The 21,306-nt window shown below is 35.0% G+C and overlaps 3 protein-coding genes across 7 annotated transcripts; 2 read left to right on the forward strand and 1 right to left on the reverse strand.

Annotated features, from left to right (window-relative positions):
* Nucleotides 1–8,040: 8,040 nt before the first annotated feature.
* LOC122316870 (CBL-interacting serine/threonine-protein kinase 1-like) lies at nucleotides 8,041–13,001 on the forward strand. Of its 2 annotated transcripts, XM_043133702.1 has the most exons (12): nucleotides 8,041–8,638; nucleotides 8,980–9,042; nucleotides 10,517–10,588; nucleotides 10,702–10,809; nucleotides 10,938–11,018; nucleotides 11,211–11,390; nucleotides 11,506–11,715; nucleotides 11,817–11,921; nucleotides 12,021–12,137; nucleotides 12,301–12,363; nucleotides 12,482–12,556; nucleotides 12,631–13,001. In XM_043133702.1, exons 1-12 carry the CDS (start codon nucleotides 8,459–8,461, stop codon nucleotides 12,697–12,699), a joined length of 1,323 nt encoding a protein of 440 aa, XP_042989636.1. In that variant the 5' UTR covers nucleotides 8,041–8,458; the 3' UTR covers nucleotides 12,700–13,001. The 2 variants fall into 2 exon arrangements, with proteins under 2 accessions (XP_042989636.1, XP_042989643.1); XM_043133709.1 differs by lacking the exon at nucleotides 8,980–9,042.
* A 1,055-nt stretch (nucleotides 13,002–14,056) lies between these two features.
* On the reverse strand, nucleotides 14,057–17,322 carry LOC122316857 (probable GTP diphosphokinase CRSH, chloroplastic). 2 transcript variants are annotated; one of them, XM_043133682.1, is made up of 4 exons: nucleotides 16,838–17,322; nucleotides 15,828–16,766; nucleotides 14,903–15,187; nucleotides 14,057–14,325 (listed from the first exon to the last, which is right to left on the reverse strand). In XM_043133682.1, exons 1-4 carry the CDS (start codon nucleotides 17,240–17,242, stop codon nucleotides 14,191–14,193), a joined length of 1,764 nt encoding a protein of 587 aa, XP_042989616.1. In that variant the 5' UTR covers nucleotides 17,243–17,322; the 3' UTR covers nucleotides 14,057–14,190. The 2 variants fall into 2 exon arrangements, with proteins under 2 accessions (XP_042989616.1, XP_042989625.1); XM_043133691.1 differs by having other exon boundaries at nucleotides 15,828–16,757; nucleotides 16,838–17,314.
* An 8-nt stretch (nucleotides 17,323–17,330) lies between these two features.
* Nucleotides 17,331–21,276, forward strand: LOC122316915 (50S ribosomal protein L3-2, mitochondrial-like). Of its 3 annotated transcripts, XM_043133772.1 has the most exons (6): nucleotides 17,335–17,785; nucleotides 18,161–18,370; nucleotides 18,479–18,583; nucleotides 20,061–20,174; nucleotides 20,695–20,886; nucleotides 21,041–21,276. In XM_043133772.1, the coding sequence occupies exons 1-5, from the start codon at nucleotides 17,435–17,437 to the stop codon at nucleotides 20,866–20,868; spliced, it is 954 nt and encodes a 317-aa protein (XP_042989706.1). In that variant the 5' UTR covers nucleotides 17,335–17,434; the 3' UTR covers nucleotides 20,869–20,886; nucleotides 21,041–21,276. The 3 variants fall into 3 exon arrangements, with proteins under 3 accessions (XP_042989716.1, XP_042989706.1, XP_042989698.1); XM_043133764.1 differs by having other exon boundaries at nucleotides 17,337–17,785; nucleotides 20,695–21,276; XM_043133782.1 differs by lacking the exon at nucleotides 20,061–20,174 and having other exon boundaries at nucleotides 17,331–17,785; nucleotides 20,695–21,276.
* The last annotated feature ends 30 nt before the right edge of the window (nucleotides 21,277–21,306 follow it).

Raw genomic sequence — 21,306 nt, forward strand, 5'->3', positions numbered from 1 at the left:
TTTATATGAGAATTTAAAAAAATTATAACAATGATATGGGGATGAAATGAAAAAAATTTTGAAGCAACAAGGGCGTTTTTAGTGGTCGATGTACGTACTACATTTCCAGCGACTTTTAATATCATTTACTTGAAAAATATATGTCTGATCATTCCGAGTCTGATCTTGCAGGGCCACGTTAATTAGTCGGATCAACATCGATCGGTAGCATGGACATTTCAATTCATTAACATGACATCTGCAAAAGGACATTTTAGTCCAGGACTATTTGGAACCAAAGACAAAATTAGTATGAAAATGGAGTGAAAAGTGAAATTAACGCGCTTAAATACCAAAAATAGGTCAGAAAATGCATGCTGGTAGGTGGAGTGCTAGGGTTAGCTAACATATATATATATATATATATATATATATATATTAAAGTATATTGTTTGGAAGTAATAGTAGTATATAATATATATTACATGAAAACTATTTATTTACGAACAGTTAATTTCAGGAAAATGATTATTTTCAGTAAAAATATTCGAGTTGTAACTAATTTGAGTGATATTATTGAGAATGTTAAGTAGATGTTTTTTAGCGCTATTTTGTTTTAAATATATATACATATATATTAAACTTTTTAATAAACCGCTTGGCATCACATTGTAATGCCATGCACATCAAGAATTAAAGTGAGTGGTGTAAATTATGAGACATAGTAACATTTATTAATTAAATATTTAATCTATTTATTCAGTCAAAATAAATTAATTACAGCGACACACTAATTAATATTTATTTTAAGTGAATAGAGAAGCATGCATAATCTTACTTTAAATGGCTATATAATTAACTTAATTGAAAGTGAACAAATTATAACTTTTTGATAAAAGAAGTTGTAGATGTAAGATTTTGGTTAGGACTAAGTGACTAAATTGATATTTTTGAATAACACTAAGCGACAAAAATGGTAGAATATATCCTATCATTAAGTTTATAATTTTGGATGAATGTAAATTATTTATTAAATTTATCTATAACAATATTAAGTTTATCTAAAAAGTATTAGAGGTTGTTTAAAAAGTCATAAGTATGAAAATCGAGTCCCAGAGAATCTACACTTATTCAGAGAAGAGTTTGAATTGAAATATGTTTTTGTAGAGAGAATTTATCGCAAGTGTCAGTATTTCATCAGGAAACGTCTTCGCACTAGACTCGCCCCATTAACAAAGTCTTATTGAAACTAAAACAACTTTTAGATTGTTTATTTAAAGGATTTTATCGGTTATGATATGTAGAGATTCAGATTTAGATATTTTCTAGAGTACTTTCCAATACATATTTTGATGAAAAAAAATTTTGAAAAATTTTCATATTGTTTCTCTCAAAGAGTGTGATTGTGCTCTATATTTAAGAATTGATTGATCGAGTTTCAACCACTGGAGTTCTAAGAGAAAAGTCAATATATAAATATCGTTAGAGGTTCTAACTGTTACTGCAGTAGATACAAATGGATTATTTGTCTGGTCAAGTACTAAGAGAGTTAATTAGCAAAGATTTTGTAATTGAGAACTTACTCATAACATGATTTTCAAATAATAAAATTATCATTTTTGAATTTAGTTACCTCATAGGATTTTACTTTTAAAAAGTTATTTAAAGAAGTTCCCTTCGTAATCAATCGTTGTGTTATATAAATTTACTTATTTAGTTTTAAGTATTTGATTGATTAACAATCACAAGATTTCTCTAATCAATTTGTTCAAATAAATTTATATACAATTTTGTGAATACATAGAGATACATTAGAAATTTTAGAAGTGATAACTATTCATTGATATATAGTAAGATAATTAACATGATCGATGAACTTGGTAATTTAATATACAAAATAGATTTTCCGTAAATATGCATAAAATCTGGACCATGTGAATTTGTTAGTAATAATTGAAAAAACATCGAATGAGTATGCATTAATAATGGAAAAATAAGGACCATATGATGATAAAGTTATCCATAAACGATGTGATACAACGTGGATCCCATGCATGCGCGCAATGATTGGTGCACATTAATTGTTAATTAAAGAAGGTAATTAAAAAAATATAGGCTTACAACTCTTCTTAATATATATATATATATATATATTTTTAATCAATCTGAAAAGAGATAGACATGAATCGGTAGTTATATATGGTTGATTTTTGGTTTAACGTAGCATTTTTAATTTGTTTTTAAGAATAGAGGAATTATATAGATTTATTCCCTTGATGAGATCGAGTCAACAACATCTTCGATCGACGTCAGTCTTATTATTATTATTTGCTTCCAAAGTAATAATTGCGTACGCGTTCGGCCAATGATGTTTTGAATTATTCATTAAACCAGTAGTACTGTAATACATTTTCTTTTGATTGCACGACAGGCAATCTCTCATGGCACCTAGCTTTACCGTAGTAGTACTGGATGACATGACCATTACCTACAACGAACGGAGAAAGGGAGTGTTGCATGCGGAGCTACTTGACGAGGACCGTTAGCTCCTGTCTGGTTAGGTAGTTAAAATGAGATAATTTATAAATATTATTATAATATAATTATTTATTATATTTTATATTAAAATTTAAAAAAATTATAAAAATTAGATGAGATGAGATTATTTAATTTTTTGTAACCATATTAATGTATATAATATGTCTTTATATGGTAATTTTTAGCCATATTAATTTTTTTATTTTTTATTTTTTATTAAATATGTGGTGTACAGATAATAAGTAGAAGAATCTAATTAATTAAAAAAATATACTGATACATGACTCGTAGGATAATGAATAACAGAGCTATTTAACTATTATAACATTAATTTGTGAAAGAGAAGTAATGGTTAGAGTTCAATTAATTACTGATGCATGTTGCTGAAGTGATTTAATGATTAAAAAATGATCTCCTGAAATTTAGCTATAAATAAACCTAACTATAGCTATATATATGTAATAGTTAGTAGATCGACCGGCCATATCCCATTTTTTTCAACCCAGGATCTGAGAATATATTTGTTAATTGATGGCACTAGCTGCTTATGCAATAACATCGAGCAGTGGCCAAAACTCCTCACATGCATGCATGCCGTTTGTTACGACAATTGATCGAATTAAGCAAACCAGAATTAATTAATTATCATACAGATTCTGATTTCTGAATTAATCATGCAAGTTAATCAGCATCGATATCATCCACATGAATGATAACGTGAAACTAATGTTCAAACTAGACGCGGTCCTGTCATCGATAGAAGATTATAACTTCATATGTAAAACAAAGTCCGATCAAAGATATCCTTAATTAAAACACTTCTACAATATTCTTCTTGAATGAAATCTAAAACGGTTTAATTAAGAAGTGTGACACAGGTTTGTCAAAGTCACGTACGCTTGGTCCTCATCACGCGCCACCGCACATCCGCGCTTGTAACCAATACGTCATGTTGTACCCTAGCTTGAACTCTTCGGCCTTGCTACTTTCTTTCAAAAACAACATTTACCACCCAATACAATGTTGTGCGCCACCGGTGAGTTGCATGCATGCGACCTTATCATCTTGACTCTAAGGTGAGGTTTAGATAGTGTTATATTGAGATGAAATGGTTTTAAATGAAAGTTGAAAGTTAAATAAAATATTATTAGAATATTAATTTTTAATATTATTATTATTTTTTTATTTGAAAAAATTTAATTGTTTATTATATTTGTGTAAAAATTTAAAAAAATTATAATGATGAGATAAATTGAGAGTGTTTACGTGTCAAAACATAGCCTAAATATTTGAATATGTTTCCGCTTTCCTTAAGTGAGGAAATGGAGATGGTAATGGATATATATATATATATATATATGAGAATCTCTAACAAATGCATCAAAACAAATGCTTAGTTAAGGGTGGTAATACATGACATGACTTGTGAACTCAACACAAAATTAACAGATTTAAATTTAATATAAATGAGTTTGGATTAAATGGATTAATGTTTTGATAAGACACGATTAATATACGAGTTAATCGGAAGTCAACCACGATATAATGTTGGGATATAATATTAATATTAATATGATATTGATGTATCTTATGATCGAATTGCTATATCTTAGATTTTCGATTCGAATAAAAAGATATATGGATTTGGGTCTACATAATCCTTATTGTACTTATCCATATGAGTGTGAATATATATTAACTATTCATTAAACTCAAAAAATACGAATATAAAAAAAATCTTATCAGAACATTATAATTATTAGTCCTATTAATAATGTCATGTCTTCTTTATAGCAATGGCTCAGGCGTCAGACTAGGCATGCAGAACCTTATCCTTTACTCGACAATGGATATCATGATCAATATCATATATACATTGAAAATTATGCCTTTGATTTTAACACTCAGCAAAGAGAAGGTTATATATATGTATCGTCACTCATGATCAGATTTGAAACATGATAGACGTTACTTATATAATGGAGGTGGTAGGATTCTGAAAAGCATGAGTGGCGATCTAAGATCATCATGTAAGTTTGCCTAATTCTAAGTTATGACGTACGTACGTAATAATTGACCTCCACGTACATGATGCAGATCGATCAGTTTGTGCTTATATGCTAGCTCTCAGCTCCACTCAATAATTAATCAATCAAAATCACCATAAATTTTGTTGAGAATTAATTAATAGTTATACCTAGCTATATATATGAAATATCATTAACTGCGTGCATGCATGCATGCTTAGTCCAACATCGATCGAGTTTTTGTTAAGGAAAATGATATAACAACTATATATATATATATATGATCACAAGTCATGATTTATAATTAAGCATTAACAATTTATTATTTTTTTATCTACTTTAAACTATTACTACGACAGTATTTTCGAATTAAAGTAAAAAAATATATATATAATTTCTAAATATAAAAGTCATGCAAATAAGTTGCGGAGTAATTAACACACCTAAATATATAATTATATATACGCTAGCTTTAATATAATTTTGATCAATGCTAGCTACGCACATATGCATGACACTATAACTAGAGGTATACATTAGATATATAGAGGTATCATGATGTGTATATGAATCTTGTGTCCATAACATTTTATATGTAATATGTAAGAGATGCATAGAAGCTTCGATCCTGGCCTCCCCAACTCACTATTCCATATGCATGCGCATTAATTTGTGTAGTTTGATGTTGCAGCACAGCTACCTACACTCATGATGTTGATTAGAATGGAATAATATATATATATATATATATATACTGGTTTTGCATCATGCATGATCAATTGAACATGAAAAAGTAGTTAGTAATTATCAAGATTAATATGAATTTGCATGATGCATGTTCCACATGATATATAAGAACTTGGGTTTCTATATATATATATATATGAACGGCCTAGTACAGTAGTACTAGCTAGCACTCATGTGTTCAAAGACATGATCAGACACATTAATAATTAATTTTGGAACCAAAATACGTCAAATAATATTAGTTTGAAAATAAAGTGATCGAAAACGCGTTTAAGTGACCATGAGTGTGGGGCATATATATATATAATTAACGTGGGACCAATTAATTAAAAGTATACGTTACCGATTATATATAGTATATATATATATAGTTCGAACCACCTTAATTTGAATTAATATTACTATATATATATATAATAATTTGATCTATATATATCTGCACTTCATGATCATGATGATCATTTGATCGCACAGCAATATTATAATGTGTATGTACGTACGTACCACGTGGGGATTTAATTAAATTGTGCTGAAAGTTTCTTAATTTTACCAAAAGTTTCAAATTAAAATAATTGATCGAACCTACTACGTACGTAACAGGTAATTATATATCTATATATATATATATACACAATATAGTACTTAATTATATATTTATATTTAATATTTCTTAAAGAAGTTACATGCATGAGCTAGCGGCTATGTCAATGCAACTTCAACCTTAAGATCGATGATCACCAGCTGATATCTAAATTAATTAATCAATTAAAATTACAAGGTATATGTAGTCAACATGAATATATATCGATCGTATATCACTACAAGAAAATAGATTTTTACAATTAATTTATTATTATAAAAAGACTAACAGCCTTTTCATTACAATAAATTAATAATCGTAAAAGTCAATTTTTCTTATAGTGCACACGCATGCATGCAATTAGAAGCAGATGATCAGTTTTCAAATACTAAGTTTGTTAAGATATTAATTAAGCTTAATAATAATTTTAAAATGCAAAACTTTTCGACTAAGGTACAACGTCATGCATGGTCAACAAATAATATTTATTTCTAGAAAACTAGGAGAAACAGGAAACTTCCAACTTCTGGCCACCAAGATATGATCAAACTACAGGAACATGGAATATTCTCCATGCTACATCATTATTCGCATAACATAAGATAAGATACCAGCTTGCATAATTTTTCAGATCATTGACAGCATATTATAATAATAATATAATAATAATGAAAATAAAATGCATTAATATATATAATAATTGTGCCAAGTCAATAGAAGCTGCATGCACATGGTATAATATTATATCTAAGTACTCAATGGCGGAGCCAGGAATTTATTTGAGGGGGGGCCAAATAAAATTAGAACAATATACATAAAATATTTTTTATTCTATTTTTATATAATTTTTTTTTACGATGTATAATAATCTGATCGGAAGATTATAATAAAAATAAAATACGTTTAATACAATTTATATATTAAAAAAATATTTGATATGTCAAGAACAATATATCATTGAAATAATAGAAAGACATTCATACAAATATATTAAAAAAAAAATAGTGTCTAAAATTATAACTTGTGTTCTTTTAAACAAATAAAATCATCAAGTATTGAATTTAAATTAAAATTCTTAACTATTTCTCTTTCAATATAGACAATAGAAATAGGTTAGAAATATTAGTAGTTATAGTTAGAATTTTTTTATTTATAATAAAAATTATATATTTTATTTTATATGAGATGTGTTTTATTTATTTTATTTTTAAAGCAGATTAAATTTTATGGATGGGCCAAAATAATTTTTAGAGGAGGGGCCAATACATGATAAATTAATATTATTTTATTAAATTAAAAAAATTAACATATATATATATATATATTTTTTTTTTTTAAATTTGTAGGGGGGGCCATGGCCCCCTCCTGCCCCAATGTGGCTCCGCCACTGTAAGTATTCTCTAACTACTGGTTGATTTATATATAAATTTACAACCAAGCTACTGAAATTGACCCATTCATATATGTATCATCCGCGCGATTATAGGAAACATATGATACATACATGTATATATATATAATGATGTTTTTATAGAAATATTTTTTATTTAAATTACAGATGTGTAAAAGAGTTATAAATTAAAAGAATTGTATCTCCATTTATATTATAAATGAATCCGTTGTATATGAATGATGTGATGCTACGTTGGACCGGACCGGACCCATGCAATGATAATTAGAGGTAGGTAGCACATGATTAAATTGTCAAAGAAGGTAACTCCAAAGAGGACAAATACCAATTATTTTATATATTTCGTTGATTTGATTGGTAAAATTAATTATTTTATATTAAAAAAATATAGAATTAATTACATTAATAATAAAGTGTCTAAAAAAATAGCATATAATTTTAGAAAGTTAAAATCGTGAAACATAAGAAGAAAGAACAGTGCAGATATGGTAAAACCAAAGCGTGCACGTAGACGTAGGCGTACGTGTAATGTCGGGAGGCAGATAAAATGATTGAATAGTTCCTCTGACTTGTACAGGGTAGACCAGATGATACAAGAAATGTGTGCGTTCCAAGGTTATCGTCACTATCATCTTGTTTCCGTGTGGATTTATTCCTTATTTTTACTATTTTATATAAATATATATATATATATATTTTTGTACTTATCAAGGTTAAATATTATCATTATTAGTACTATAAATATGCGATGACATTGATTATGAAACAATCCAGTTGTGTTTTGTTTTTGTTTAGAAGGAGGAAGAGAAAGTTTGGCTTATGCTATAATAGCCGTGGGTGGCTTCTGCGTTTACAAATTAATCACCTTTGTCATTTAGAAGTCAGGAGGACTACTCTTCATTTTGGTCTCTCCTACCTCGTCTCTCTGATCAACCGGTAACGGTTGCTCGAGAGATTTCATTATAACGGTTTCGGAAAGCCAGAATATTTAGGAGACAGAAAAACAGCCTCGGATTTTGGTTGTTGCTCTCTTTCCGGCCTTATCTTAATTCGGTTTGTTGAATAAGCAAGAGCTTGACATATAGATATACACAGAGAAAGAGACAGAGACAGAGACAGAGAGAGGAAGAAAAAAGAGAGAGACAGAGAGAGCTTTGTGAGGGGGCCGGGGTTTACATGGTGAGAAAGGAGGCGGAAAGGGAGGGAATGCGACTGGGGAAGTACGAGCTGGGAAGGACTCTGGGAGAAGGCAATTTCGGAAAGGTCAAATTGGCCAAGAACATCGAGACCGGTCAATCTTTCGCTGTTAAGATCTTGGAGAAGACTAAAATCATTAACCTCAAGATCACCGATCAGGTTTCATCTCTCTCTCTCTCTCTCTCTCTCTCTCTCTCTCTCTCTCTCTCTCTCTCTGTGTCCCTATTGATCTCCTTCAAACATCATTATTTCTTTCGTTTCTCCATTAATGGGTATTCAAATTTTCAATCTTTCTGCTTGTTTAAAATCTCTTACCCAGCATTTTTGTTTCGGTTCTTCAATTAGCAGTTCCTTTTGGGTATCTTTCTGGGTTTCCTTGTGTTGTCTAGGTGAAAATTGTATACTCCGAATCATCAGTTATCGACCATTTTTCTTGCTTCTTTTTTCACCAATGTTAAGGCTGTTCATATATATATATATATATATATATGGTGTTGCAGATAAAGAGGGAGATTGCCACCTTGAAGCTCCTCAAACATCCTAACGTCGTCAGATTACATGAGGTATACATGGCTTTGCCTTTGCTTCTTCCTTTCTGCATATAAAGTGCGTCCTTCGCTTATCTTCCCTTTTCACCTTGATTTTGTACCAAAATGTTTCGATTTGTGAATTCTTGGGGTCCTTTACCTCTTCTCTTTTACCAAAGCATCTGTTTCCCCCTTTATTCTTTCGTCTCCTACAAGGAAAGGATGAAATATTAATCCCCCCGAAAATAGAATATATATCGGTATAAGTTACAGTAACAATCCCGGAAGCGTTTAGAGTCTCTTATCCCTTATTTAAGTTTTGTTTTTTGGTACACTAATTTTGGTCATTATCCTTAAGTTTTCTCACCCTTCCATTAAAAAAAAAAAAAAAATGAAAATGCAAAAGACAATGCCATTGCCATCCTGTCAATGCAACCAAATTCTACTCGTTTTTTTCTTTAAAGTCTGCACTCCCTCTCCCTCCCACATGAACAGAGACTGTTTTGGCGGTATGGTCTCAAATAATCAGGACTATTGAATAATGTATCATCATCTTAAATAGTGGGCCCCACGTTCATGTAAAAAAAAATTGGCTCCAGATATGATCGTGTGGTCACAAGTTGTTCTGAAATTCAACCCAGAATTCAAAAGTCATCTTCATCAGCGGCTGTCTCTTCTTTGAGCCAGCTCATCTGCCCATTCATCAAGTCTTCATTTTTTCTCCAAGTTCTCTACTTCACCAGCCAATGAAACCCAGCCACGTGTATTACACGATTACCATATGTTATCAATGCTTCCTAATAATATATATCAATCATGAGTAAATAAAATTAAATCACCCCTGACCAAACAACTTTGCATTAAAATTGGGCCCATAATTTGCGGTATCTTTTGTTTGATTATGATGCATATGATAATCAGGAATAATGCTGAACATCAGTACCATGCATCAGCTTGTGCATGTTTAGTTGTTACCTTAATGCTCTGCTAACGATGCTCTTTTTTTTTTTTTTTGGTCCTCCCGCATGACATGATTGATTGATATGGACTTAATTTGTATACATGAGCTGTTCCCTTTACTTTAATCTATTCGAGGAACATGTAACTTGATTAGTTTAGAAACTTAGACTTTGGACCACTCACCACACTAGTAGTTCTTATACAAGGTTTCCTGTGTACCATACCTTTTTCGTCAACCCTATGCATGCTTGTATGGATTCATTGATTCCATTATAACAGAGCGGAGATCGCGCCTGTTGAAGCGTTACATACAATATGCTCTAAATATTTTTATTTTTAGAACAGTTTTATTTTTTATCATGAATTTTATTATTTTAATCACACAGCATGTTGATGCGTTACATACAATACTCTAAATAGTTTTATAGAATTCACTTGGCTAGCAAGATTGATTCTTTTATGCTCATCAACATATAATTCATGACGAGCTGTTAAGCAATCATCATGTTCTTGCACTTATGCTTTTTACACCATCACAATTACTGTGCAGGTGTTGGCAAGCAAAACCAAGATTTATATGGTGTTAGAGTATGTGACTGGCGGGGAATTGTTTGACAGAATTGTAAGCAGCTTCAGCTAGCCATGCATGCATGCATTATATTGAAGGGTCTCTCTTCATGTCTGTTTACTTTTAATATTTTAATTTAATATTACTCAGTTTGTCATTTATTCCAGGCTTCAAAGGGGAGACTTAAAGAAAATGTAGGCAGGAAGGTCTTTCAGCAGTTAATTGACGCAGTGAGCTACTGCCACACTAAAGGCGTTTTTCACAGAGATCTCAAGGTTACTCCCAAAACACTTTTTCTGATAACACGGGCCAGAAAAATGCTACGTATTGATAATATTATTTCCAGATTATTACACTTTAATGCTTGTAAGTCTGATAAAGTTATTGCAATTCTGAATTGTAGCTAGAGAACGTTCTCATTGATGCTAGAGGGAACATAAAGATATCTGATTTTGGCCTCAGCGCCTTGCCTCAGCATCTTCGGGTACATAGCTGATCTCCCAATCCGAACTTTCTTGTCTGTTTGTTAAGTTCCGAATCGGTATAAAGAACTCAGCTGATTTTTACAAGATGTCTGAGAATCATGGAGGGTTTATCTTCCACACTGACTTGCAAATAGATCTTTTATCTTTTTAGTTCTGTAACTAATCAATTTGTCTTTCACTAAAAAAATCAGGGTGATGGTTTACTTCATACAACCTGTGGAAGTCCCAACTATATTGCTCCCGAGATTCTTGCAAATCGAGGGTATGATGGTGCCACCTCAGATATATGGTCATGTGGCGTTATCTTGTACGTGATTCTCACAGGACAGCTTCCTTTTGATGATAGAAACCTCGCAGTTCTCTATCAAAAGGTATGGATAATTGGGCCAGTGCATGATTTTTTGGGTTACACCATAACTGACACCTTTTATTATTTGTGTTTCGTTCGTTAATTTTGATGTTGTCGTTCTTTTAATGGGATTTCAGATCTTCAAGGGGGACACTCAGATACCCACATGGCTGTCACCGGGCGCTCAGAAGCTGATAAGGAGAATTCTTGATCCCAATCCCCTTACCCGGATAACTACGGAAGATATCAAAGCAGATGAGTGGTTTAAGCAGGGCTATTCTCCTGCAAATCCAGATGATGATGAAGATATACACATTGACGATGAAGCATTCTCAATTCATGAAGTGGTATGATGTTGGAAATTCTCTCCCCTTTTTGCACCACCCTCTTGGGCTATTTTGAATGCTTCGTACTATATACTGATAAGGATTATTCTTGCCATACATAGCCATCAGAAGGAGACAAGAGTCCTGGCTCGCCAACTCTCATTAATGCCTTTCAATTGATTGGAATGTCATCGTGCTTAGATCTCTCTGGCTTCTTTGAGAAAGAGGTGAGATTGGAAGTCGAAACGCTCTGAAAGTACAATGTTTATATCAATCATTTCAGAAAAAATGAATGCCATATATGCAACATTTTTGGTTTATTGTAGGATGTCTCTGAGAGGAAGATCCGATTTACATCCAATCACAACGCGAAGGATTTGCTCGAGAAGATTGAGAATATCGTGACAGAAATGGGATTTAGCGTTCTTAAGAAAAATGGAAGGGTATGTTTTCTTTGCACTAGATTGTTAATTCTCTCTCTCTCTCTAGGAAATGATTTCGAAGCTCTAAATTATTGATATAAATGACAGGATTGGCAAGCTATTTCTAAAAAGTCTGATAAAAAGTGATGCCTTATGTTTCTTTCCATCCTTTTATTTTCTTTAGTTGAAAGTGATGCAAGAGCACAAGGGGCTGAAAAGTATGGGTAGTCTTTCGGTTGCAGCAGAGGTATGGGATTGAAAAACTGGAACTAATTTTGTTCTTGAACAAATATACATTTTATCACTTTTTTTTTTTTTTTTCCCTAGTTGTCTCAAGTTGTCGTTCTTTATATTTATGTAAACAGGTGTTTGAGATAAGTCCATCCTTGTATGTAGTTGAATTAAGAAAATCATATGGAGATTCTTCAGTTTATAGACAGGTACGATCTCTCTCTCTCTCTCTCTCTCTCGTGTGTTTGTATTTAATCGGCCTTATGTTTGATATGTTATGCAGCTGTGTAAAAAGCTATCGAATGAATTAGGAGTTAGCCCAAACCGAGAGCTGTTGACTGCCGAATTGTGAAGGGTTGCTTGTTAGGTCAAACAACATGGGATGTCAGCCTTTGCAGAGACATGAACTTAAGTTGTAATTTTTTAGATTTCTATATTTCTGTCAATCTCAAGAGGCAAGTAAATATCGAGTGTATAGATTACCAGAACCAACTCTGCTGCAGGCCTAAAACCTCCCATGGGAAAGATATAATAGCAACTCTTATACCAACTATGTTCATTTTTTCTTTAGATCTTTTAATTTTTTTATGAACTGGCACGCTGGAACTTGTTTCAGTTTCATGCTTCCAAATGGAATTTATCTGGATTACAGTCTTGGTTCTTGTAAAAAACTTCACGTACGGTTCAACCTCAAAATCATTACATGTCAAAATAAACTAATCTAGCACATTTGACTTTCGGTGTCATCTTTTTGTTTCATATCTCCTCCGACAAAGGAAAGGAACGTTAAAAAGTCCATTTCGGTCTAACTGCAGATACCATAAATTAGCCGATATAGCCTCAGCTACCCTGTGGTATGACTCTAGACGACAGCATTGGCTTAAAGCATTTTCATTAGTGTTTGGTCTTCTTTTTACTCATAAATATTATCAACTTCAATCCTCGCTACTATTCCCTCTACGGCTTCAGATTCTAATCAAAGAACAAAAGATGAAGTTTTAGTGACTACTCGGTTTTTTAATCTTCCTTTTTGTTTCTATCTGTACCCAGTTATCAATATCCTTCCCGGTTGAGAGCCTGTGTAACAATTTTGGGAGTCTTCTTGAATGGGGAAATCAATGAGACTCAATTTAACAGCTTCTTTTAAGGCAAGTAGTGCAGCCTAAGCTTCTGCATAGAGCGGAACGATGCTATTTGAGGTTGTGTGTCCATGCTTGAATGAACTTCGCCTGCTGGCAAAGGATGGTCTAATGGTTGCATCATAATTCAGCAGAACGATGTTGCCACCACCGGGGGGTAGTGTCATTGGGATGGGCTTTTTAAGTTTTAGAACACATCAACGGGGTGAAGGTAAAGAGTTATCAAGGGGCTATCTTTAACATTCCACACCGGCTTACATGTGACACCATCGTTTTCTCATGACAAAGTTATCAGGAGAGAAACAAACAAAAAAATAGGAAGATTAGAGGGGTCACTTCATATTTGCCTTAAGCTGCCAGTCAACGAGCATATTTCACTGTGAATTGCCAGAATCAGGAGTCCAGATAAGCGTGTCATCTCTATTACCCTTTGGTTGAATTTGTATTTTTAGAGCTATCTGACCAGTTATAACAGATAATGGACCGTCTACTTAAGATGTGGTCAATCGTTTATAATGTGCAAAATTCAGAACTTTTTAATAAGACCTATAACTATAGCAGGTTCTATAATTAGTGACCATGTAACAAGGTTACATTCCATGAGAATATAATTATGTACATTATCCCTGGAATACATTGTGCTTGTACAACTATAAACCAGCATAAGATTTTCAGAGGCAGCCTTAGATAATAAGCAGGTAAGTCTAATTGGCAAGCCTGTTACCCAGCTCTTTGCTATACACTTGAATTAATCCACTGCTGTCAGCAATTTGAAGCTTATCATTTAATATGGTCTTGTATTCATCATCTTTGACCTCTAAATGGCGTATAAGTCCAACCTGCAGAAACAAGAACAAAACTCCTAAACAGATGGAGAAGAAGAAACTTGAAAACAATTCCAGTAATATATATTATGTAACCTATATAATGAAACGCTGTTAAGTATATTATGACTAAGTTAAGCAACTTTGCATGTTAGTCTCAACTACAATTCTGATTCATTTACAAAAGTTTGAGAAGTTAACACAAAATGGAGAATAAAAATCAATTTTCAAACGATCAAATGTGAAACAAGCTCCAAGCTTCCAACCAGAATCATTATCTTTGACAAAGTGCCAATTTTCATTGCTTTATGGATAAGAATTTTCATATCCAATAACTTCATAAACAGTCAATAAAGTTGATAACCTTACCATCATGCATGTCCCATGTGTAACGAGTGTGTGATTGAATCCTTACCTTTACATTAAAATCACTTCTCCCTCAAAAGGATCAACACAATAACGAAGATTTTAAACATGTATATGCTATGTTATTGATCCAAAGCAATAGAAAGAACAAAAAGGGGGAGGGGATACAACTCCCGATTGAGGTTCCATGGTTACTTCCGTAATGACGAATGTCAACAATATTTACCTTTTCCTGAAACAAATCAAATTCATCAGAGCTCAGAGAACCATCACTATTTGAATCAAGAAGCTGCATCATCTCACAGGCATCTTCGCCCGGGGCACCGAGCTCTTCCATCACTTCCATGAGTTCCTCAATGCTGATCCTACCATCTCCATTCTTGTCAAGAAGGTGGAAGACCCGATCTCTCTGGTCAATCTCAATACCTTTATGATTTGCAGATGGAAGATCTTTGAGGCGCAACGCTGCAAGTTCAGCTGCAGCCACCATTATGGCCTTGAGCCGCTTAGTCTGAGAATCAACAATTAAATGAATCAGTTTCCTTTACATGCCTGGATTAAGAAATGCTGAATTAGAAGATTCATGCACTTGACTAATATAGAAAAGTAAAACAATTAAGAGCACACATGGTTATGAAGGAAATTGATCCCGGCTTTCCCTTTCTCCGGACGTCATATATGATGCATAGAATGCAGAATCCCTCTTATTTAGGATTCTAAAAGAAAAATCAAGAGGAACAAGAAGCAAGAACTTGAAGAGAAAAAACGAGCCAATAAGGAATAGGAACTCGTGTCTTACCTAGGCTGAGGATCAAGGTACGGCTGGATTTAGGTTCATGAACCTCAGAATGAAGTGGTCAGATAATCACTGAGAATGGGAATGCTTCTTCCCCTTTACCTTCTAGGTAAGAGGACTAGGTGTTGCACCTCATATATGAGATTAAGATTATTTACTTCCAAAAATATAGACATAAACGTGTCGCAGTCAAATTTGCCCCAACCAGACAGTGGACTTTTACAAATATTTATCATCTTTGCTTTAAGGACCAGATTAAGGAGGTTAGGGACTCACAGTTGTGGTCAATAAGATAATCCTTGGAAAGCAGAAGAATGAAGTTTCTTGCTTCAATCACATAAGCAAAAATGCTAACCTCTTCAGGATCAGTAAGACCACCCTTGTACAAGGAATGCGACGCCGCTCCAGCATCTGCCAACATGTCCATCTCCGTTGTCCGTATTTGTATCTCCATAAGCGGTCTAGCCCTGTCATACTCACTCACATTAACCGCCATGTGTAAACTCCTATATCCATTGGGTTTGGGCTTGGCAATATAATCTTTCGTCCGGTGAGGCATCTCTTCCCACAACGACCTGATGATTTCACGAGCCCTGTAGCATGCTCTCTCGCCCACATCCGATCCACACCTAGGCTTCAATACGATTCGCAACCCCAGGACATCGTTTACCTCTTCCGGCCTCCGCCCATCTCTCAAGAGCTTCTTCATTGTACTGTAACGACTTTTATAGCGACCCTTGACCGAGATATCTTCCACCATGTCCGCCAACAAGGAATCGGTCTCCAAGGAATGAAGCACCCGTTCCTTGTACACGTCAATCAGAGGCTCATAAGTTGCATCTCTCTCGTGATTTCGTAACCACGTATCAACATAAAGATACGAACAAGGAAACAAGTACCGGAACGCGAGGTCCTCTAGCTCCAAGGACAAGAAGTTGGTTCCCACAGCGTGAGCTAAAGGGGCATGTATCTTCATAACCTCGAGAGAAAGCATTTGCTGTTGATATCTGGGCAGGTAATCGAGATGTCTCATGGTATCAAGCTTGAAAGCTAAGTCTAGAATCAAGGCCCTGATGTCGTAGAACGTGAGGCAGAACTTTCTCAAAGCAGCGGCGGTTTCATCATCCAAAACCTCAACTTTGGCAGACACATTCTTCACGCGCAAGCTCTCGTGCAGTAGATGGGCAGTTCCGGAACTGATCCGATCTCTCACTTTCATTATGGATACCGCACCAGCCTCCAGAACTTGTCTCAGTATGCCGGCCGAAATAACCTCCGCATCCATCTGCAAAACCTTTTTTTTTTTTTTTACTTACCGAGATTTCAAGCTAACGGAGCTAAAATCGAAGGGGAATTAACAAGCACCTGAAGATGGGCGAGAAGAAGAGCGAGGGAGAGAGCCTTGGAGAGGGGAGAGCGGCCATCGGGAGCGAGAGGCAAGGAGTGGAGGATGGGGATGGAGAGCTTCAGTGACTTGAAGAGGAGGGTTTGAGAGGAGGTGGTAGAAGAGTGAACGTTCTTCATGGTCCCGGTGAGCTTGTTGAAGGCACCGACAAGCTCCACCACCCTCTTCCCCCCGGCCTGCTCCACGAGCGCTCCCACCTCTGCACTGGCCACCGACACCACAAAATTCCGACGACGACGACGACGACGAATGAGCCGGCTCCGAAGGAATACCGTTGTTGGTGCCGGATTGGAAGGGAATAGGAACCTAATCTTCGGGGTTGGGTCTCGAAGAAGGAGCTTCTGGGCGCACCGAGCCAGCTCCATCGCCACTGGCCACAAAAAAATTAAGCTCCACTAAAATTTTTACCTTTAATATCTATATTTAATTCCCAAAATACCCCCACCACTTTTACATAACCCCAACCGTGCCACTACCTAAACCCTGCTTTTCCCTCTCGTCTCGAATCAGCAGAGCAAACAGTCGCCACTTTGTGGTTTCTGCTATCGACTGGAACCATGTCGGCCGTATCGAGAGGCCTGATTTCCAGTCTCCGAATCCTCGCAGCCATTCCCAAGATAACCACTACCTCAGCGTCAACCCCAGTGCCCAACCAATTCTGCTTCTTCTTGAGAAGATTGAGCACCGCCGATGCTTTGGTGGACGTGGCCCCCAAGAACAGCAGTGAACAACTTCATCGGATGATGAGCCAGAACTCTAAGCGAACTGGTGTTATTGCCGTAAAATGTGGGATGACCGCTCTATGGGATAAATGGGGTGCTAGGGTTCCCATCACCATCCTCTGGGTCGATGATAATATCGTCTCTCAGGTCAAGACTGTTGAAAAGGAAGGTATCACTGCTCTACAGGTACTCTCTCAAAGTCCCTGACTTTCTTTCCACTGTAATTGGTGACTATGATTTCGTCTTTCTAATGCTGTATGTGTTTTTTGTTTGGTTCTAGTTAAATGTTTATTCATTTTTGTGAGTTATTCGCTTTTCGTCATTTGGGAATTCTCGCAAACACCAAGGGGCCTTCTTTGCATTTCGATAAGCGAAAGATCCTTTTTTTTTTTTTTTCTTTGGGTACTTATCAAAAGTGAAGCTTGTTTGTATTTCCGCATCTTTTGCTCAGTTCTCCTGGCAACCAAACAGAGAGTTGCGTTAAGCTTATTCTGTTAGATAATTTCATCTGTGTACGTATATAGTAATGTGGGGTTGGTGTTCGTTTGCTGTGTTAGTTAGATTGGTTGCGGCCAGAAGAAGGCAAAGCATTTGACGAAACCGGAAGTGGGCCATTTTAGAGCTCAAGGTGTTCCATTGAAGAGAAAGTTGAGGGAGTTTCCGGTGACCGAAGATGCACTTCTCCCTGTTGGTACATCAATTGGTGTTCGCCATTTTGTTCCTGGCCAGTTTGTGGACGTCACAGGAATCACAAGAGGGAAAGGTTTCCAGGTAAATTAATTTTATTTTTTCAGCTCCCTCGCGTCATCGGCTTGTCATTTGAGTGTTATCTATTGAACCATGTTCCATGAGATTGCTTCTGCTCTATTTGATGTCTAGGGCGTGATGAAAAGGCATGGTTTTAGAGGAATGCCGGCATCTCATGGTGCATCACTGTCACATCGAAGTCTTGGTTCTACAGGTCAGAGGGATGCTCCTGGAAAGGTACACGTGACGAGCTTGAAATTTTCGAGTCATCTAGTTTTTATGCAATACTTTATCATATTGGGCATTGTCTACCGTCTAGTTTGTAAATTTCCTTGTGCATTTGTCGTCTTCTTTTTTTTTTTTGGCAACGAAACTTCATTATTTTCCTCTGTTAAAGTGTTTGAAAATCTCATTATTAAAATGCTGACCGTGATGCTATTCGCATATGATGTTATGTATGTAATATGCCATTAACTCTCCCACGGATGTTTTTTTTATAGGTTCCCACAGATGATATATTGGGGTTACCTGGCTTAGCTTTATTCTCTTAAAGAGTGGATCTCTCTCTCTTTGATGATAGGATGTTATTATTTTGTAACCCTGTCGTGTAGATTGACTAGATTCTTTTATGGATGTATCGGAACATATCAAGACCAAAACCTCAAGTATCATTGATATCTGAGTAAACGGGATTATTTTGGTTGATAAGAATCAGGTTGAATAGAGTTCTGAAGAGAGCTCTACATTATAAATTTTTTTCTTTCCTTTTCTACTCCTCGATAGGTGGCTTTCTTGTATAATCCTTGTACTTGGATGCAGCTTATGCAAATGATATTCTAGTACTTTAATTAAAAAGACAGATCTACATTATCTCATCTGGCTACATCACCAACATAAATTTGCTTGGTTGATTGTCGCTTATCAGCAATTGGCTCCGCATTGTGGTTTATTGTTTTCTGATTCTCTCTGTTTTTAGTTAGATGTTTCTCTTGTATATGTCCAGTGTACGAGGGCTATGTCTTTTGCATTTTCAATTAAATTTTCTATTACATGTTAAAAAGTTTCCATTTCTCTGTTTTCACCATTTTTGTAAATAATGGGTCCATGGGATCATTTATAGAAAATATCAAAGGGGGTTTTGACTGAGGAAATAGACACCAGAAAGGGTAAAAATATTCAAATTTAGTTGTATGTTGAAGGCTAGTTCTCATTCCTAAGAACCAGTTCTGTTACCATTCTTAAGCTGGTAGAGCTTAAAACTTCCCATGACAAGGTGGATCGACCCTGTGATGCAGTGTGAAACTTGGTTCCATGACAGATTTTATATAACCAGAGGAAGCCATGGCTTGGGTTTTGGTGTGGTACCTAGTTTATGTGACTACCACAATGGCAACTACGTTTTGGGTCCTTGACTACAATGGTTTGCTTTCAACATGTTTTTATTTTATTTTATCAGTAATTAAGGATTTTGTTGATGAGAACTAGGCATGGTCAGGTTTGCTTTCAACATGTAACAGTTTACCTGTCTGTCTACTGTCTAGTGTCTGTGTTCTGTCTCTCTCTCATTTATTCTAAGGGAGAGAGCAGGAGTGAGAGGTAGAGAAAATGACAAGGGTTAACTGTAAAATAATATTGTATCGTTTTATATTTTAGAGAAATTATATTCCCACTGCCTTTAGTTTTTAATTTTCAAAACCACATTTTTACTGAACAGGTATTTAAAGGCAAAAAAATGCCTGGGCGCATGGGAGCGCAGCAGAGAACAGTTAAAAATGTTTGGGTTTATAAAATTGAGCCTGCGAGGAATCTAATGTGGGTAAAGGGCCAAGTATGTTTCTCTTACCATTTTATTTTTAAGCTTTCAGTGATTTAAATCTCAGTTCATAAGAATGGTGCTTGGACTGGCCATTTGAAATACTTGCACAAAGATCCACCAATGAGCTTTTTCAGCTCAATCACACATTCTGCCCCCTAAAAAACCAAGGTGGAGCTCGCTTGTGGGTTCAAGATCCATGGGATGTGTATGTAACTTACTGCTTAAAAAAAAAGCTTGCATTCAGATGCTCTTAACATACGACAGAATAGGTATTAGGAGACTAGCTCAGAATTCTCTTGAAGTGAGCTTAATTATTACCAAAACTGTTCTGACCCATAGATATTTTTTTTAAAAGAAATTTATACTCGATATTCTTGTCTTTAGAATTGGATTTATGAATTTGGTGATGCACACTTACAACATCCCATGTGCTTAAGCATGGGGATGAATACTTGTCTGGAGTCTTATTAGGTTGTATTTTTTATGTTGGTGCTTCTCAGTCAGACTTTTTGAAGTTTGCTATTCTCTACAGGTTCCTGGTGCCGAGGGAAGCTTTGTGTTTGTGAAAGATGCTGTCTACAAGAAACCCAATATCTCACTGCTTCCATTTCCTACTTACTTTGCCGATGAAGATGAGGACATGTCAGAGTTGGAACCACTGGTCGCTGATCTAGGCGAAGTAGACCCATTCATGGTAGCAGATTAACCTGGAGAAAACTTAAAAGTATGAGAATTGGTTTCTTATTCACATGATATGCATTATCTTTTGCCTTGTTGTGTTTTCTTCATTTTTGCATTTTGTGCCCTAAGAACCAACCATCGGAAGATTTTGATTTTCAAGTAATGATTCTGAGAATAGAATAGTGTGTGGATTGCAGGAGCTGCAAGGCATGTAATTTTTACTGGGTTCATTCAACCTCTTTTGAGTATTTTAGTTGCCGGCCGTCATCTTACCATGGGATTAGTTTTAAATATGTAAGAGGTGTGGTGTGGGATGATGAGTAGCATCCATCTTTCAAATAATAGTCTTAAATTTAGAATTTTGGATACTCAATTATAATCAATCAGCAGTAGATTTATTGTCCAAAAATAATGTATTCTTCTTGTTCATGCATATTGATTATCTCCAACTGGGTTGTGCCAA

This window comes from Carya illinoinensis, chromosome 1, assembly GCF_018687715.1.
Source record: "Carya illinoinensis cultivar Pawnee chromosome 1, C.illinoinensisPawnee_v1, whole genome shotgun sequence".
Lineage (NCBI taxonomy): Eukaryota > Viridiplantae > Streptophyta > Magnoliopsida > Fagales > Juglandaceae > Carya > Carya illinoinensis.

Excerpts from the sequence above, each read along its gene's own strand:
- LOC122316870 (XM_043133702.1), top strand. The coding sequence starts at position 8,459 with ATGGTGAGAAAGGAGGCGGAAAGGGAGGGAATGCGACTGGGGAAGTAC. Across the intron at positions 9,043-10,516 it reads ACGTCGTCAGATTACATGAG|GTGTTGGCAAGCAAAACCAA; the intron begins GTATACATGGCT and ends ATTACTGTGCAG. Across the intron at positions 11,716-11,816 it reads CATTCTCAATTCATGAAGTG|CCATCAGAAGGAGACAAGAG; the intron begins GTATGATGTTGG and ends TGCCATACATAG.
- LOC122316915 (XM_043133772.1), top strand. The coding sequence starts at position 17,435 with ATGTCGGCCGTATCGAGAGGCCTGATTTCCAGTCTCCGAATCCTCGCA. Across the intron at positions 17,786-18,160 it reads AAGGTATCACTGCTCTACAG|ATTGGTTGCGGCCAGAAGAA; the intron begins GTACTCTCTCAA and ends TGTGTTAGTTAG. Across the intron at positions 18,371-18,478 it reads CAAGAGGGAAAGGTTTCCAG|GGCGTGATGAAAAGGCATGG; the intron begins GTAAATTAATTT and ends TTTGATGTCTAG.
- LOC122316857 (XM_043133682.1), bottom strand. The coding sequence starts at position 17,242 with ATGGAGCTGGCTCGGTGCGCCCAGAAGCTCCTTCTTCGAGACCCAACC. Across the intron at positions 15,188-15,827 it reads GTCTTACTGATCCTGAAGAG|ACTAAGCGGCTCAAGGCCAT; the intron begins GTTAGCATTTTT and ends GTTGATTCTCAG. Across the intron at positions 14,326-14,902 it reads TTGATTTGTTTCAGGAAAAG|GTTGGACTTATACGCCATTT; the intron begins GTAAATATTGTT and ends TTGTTTCTGCAG.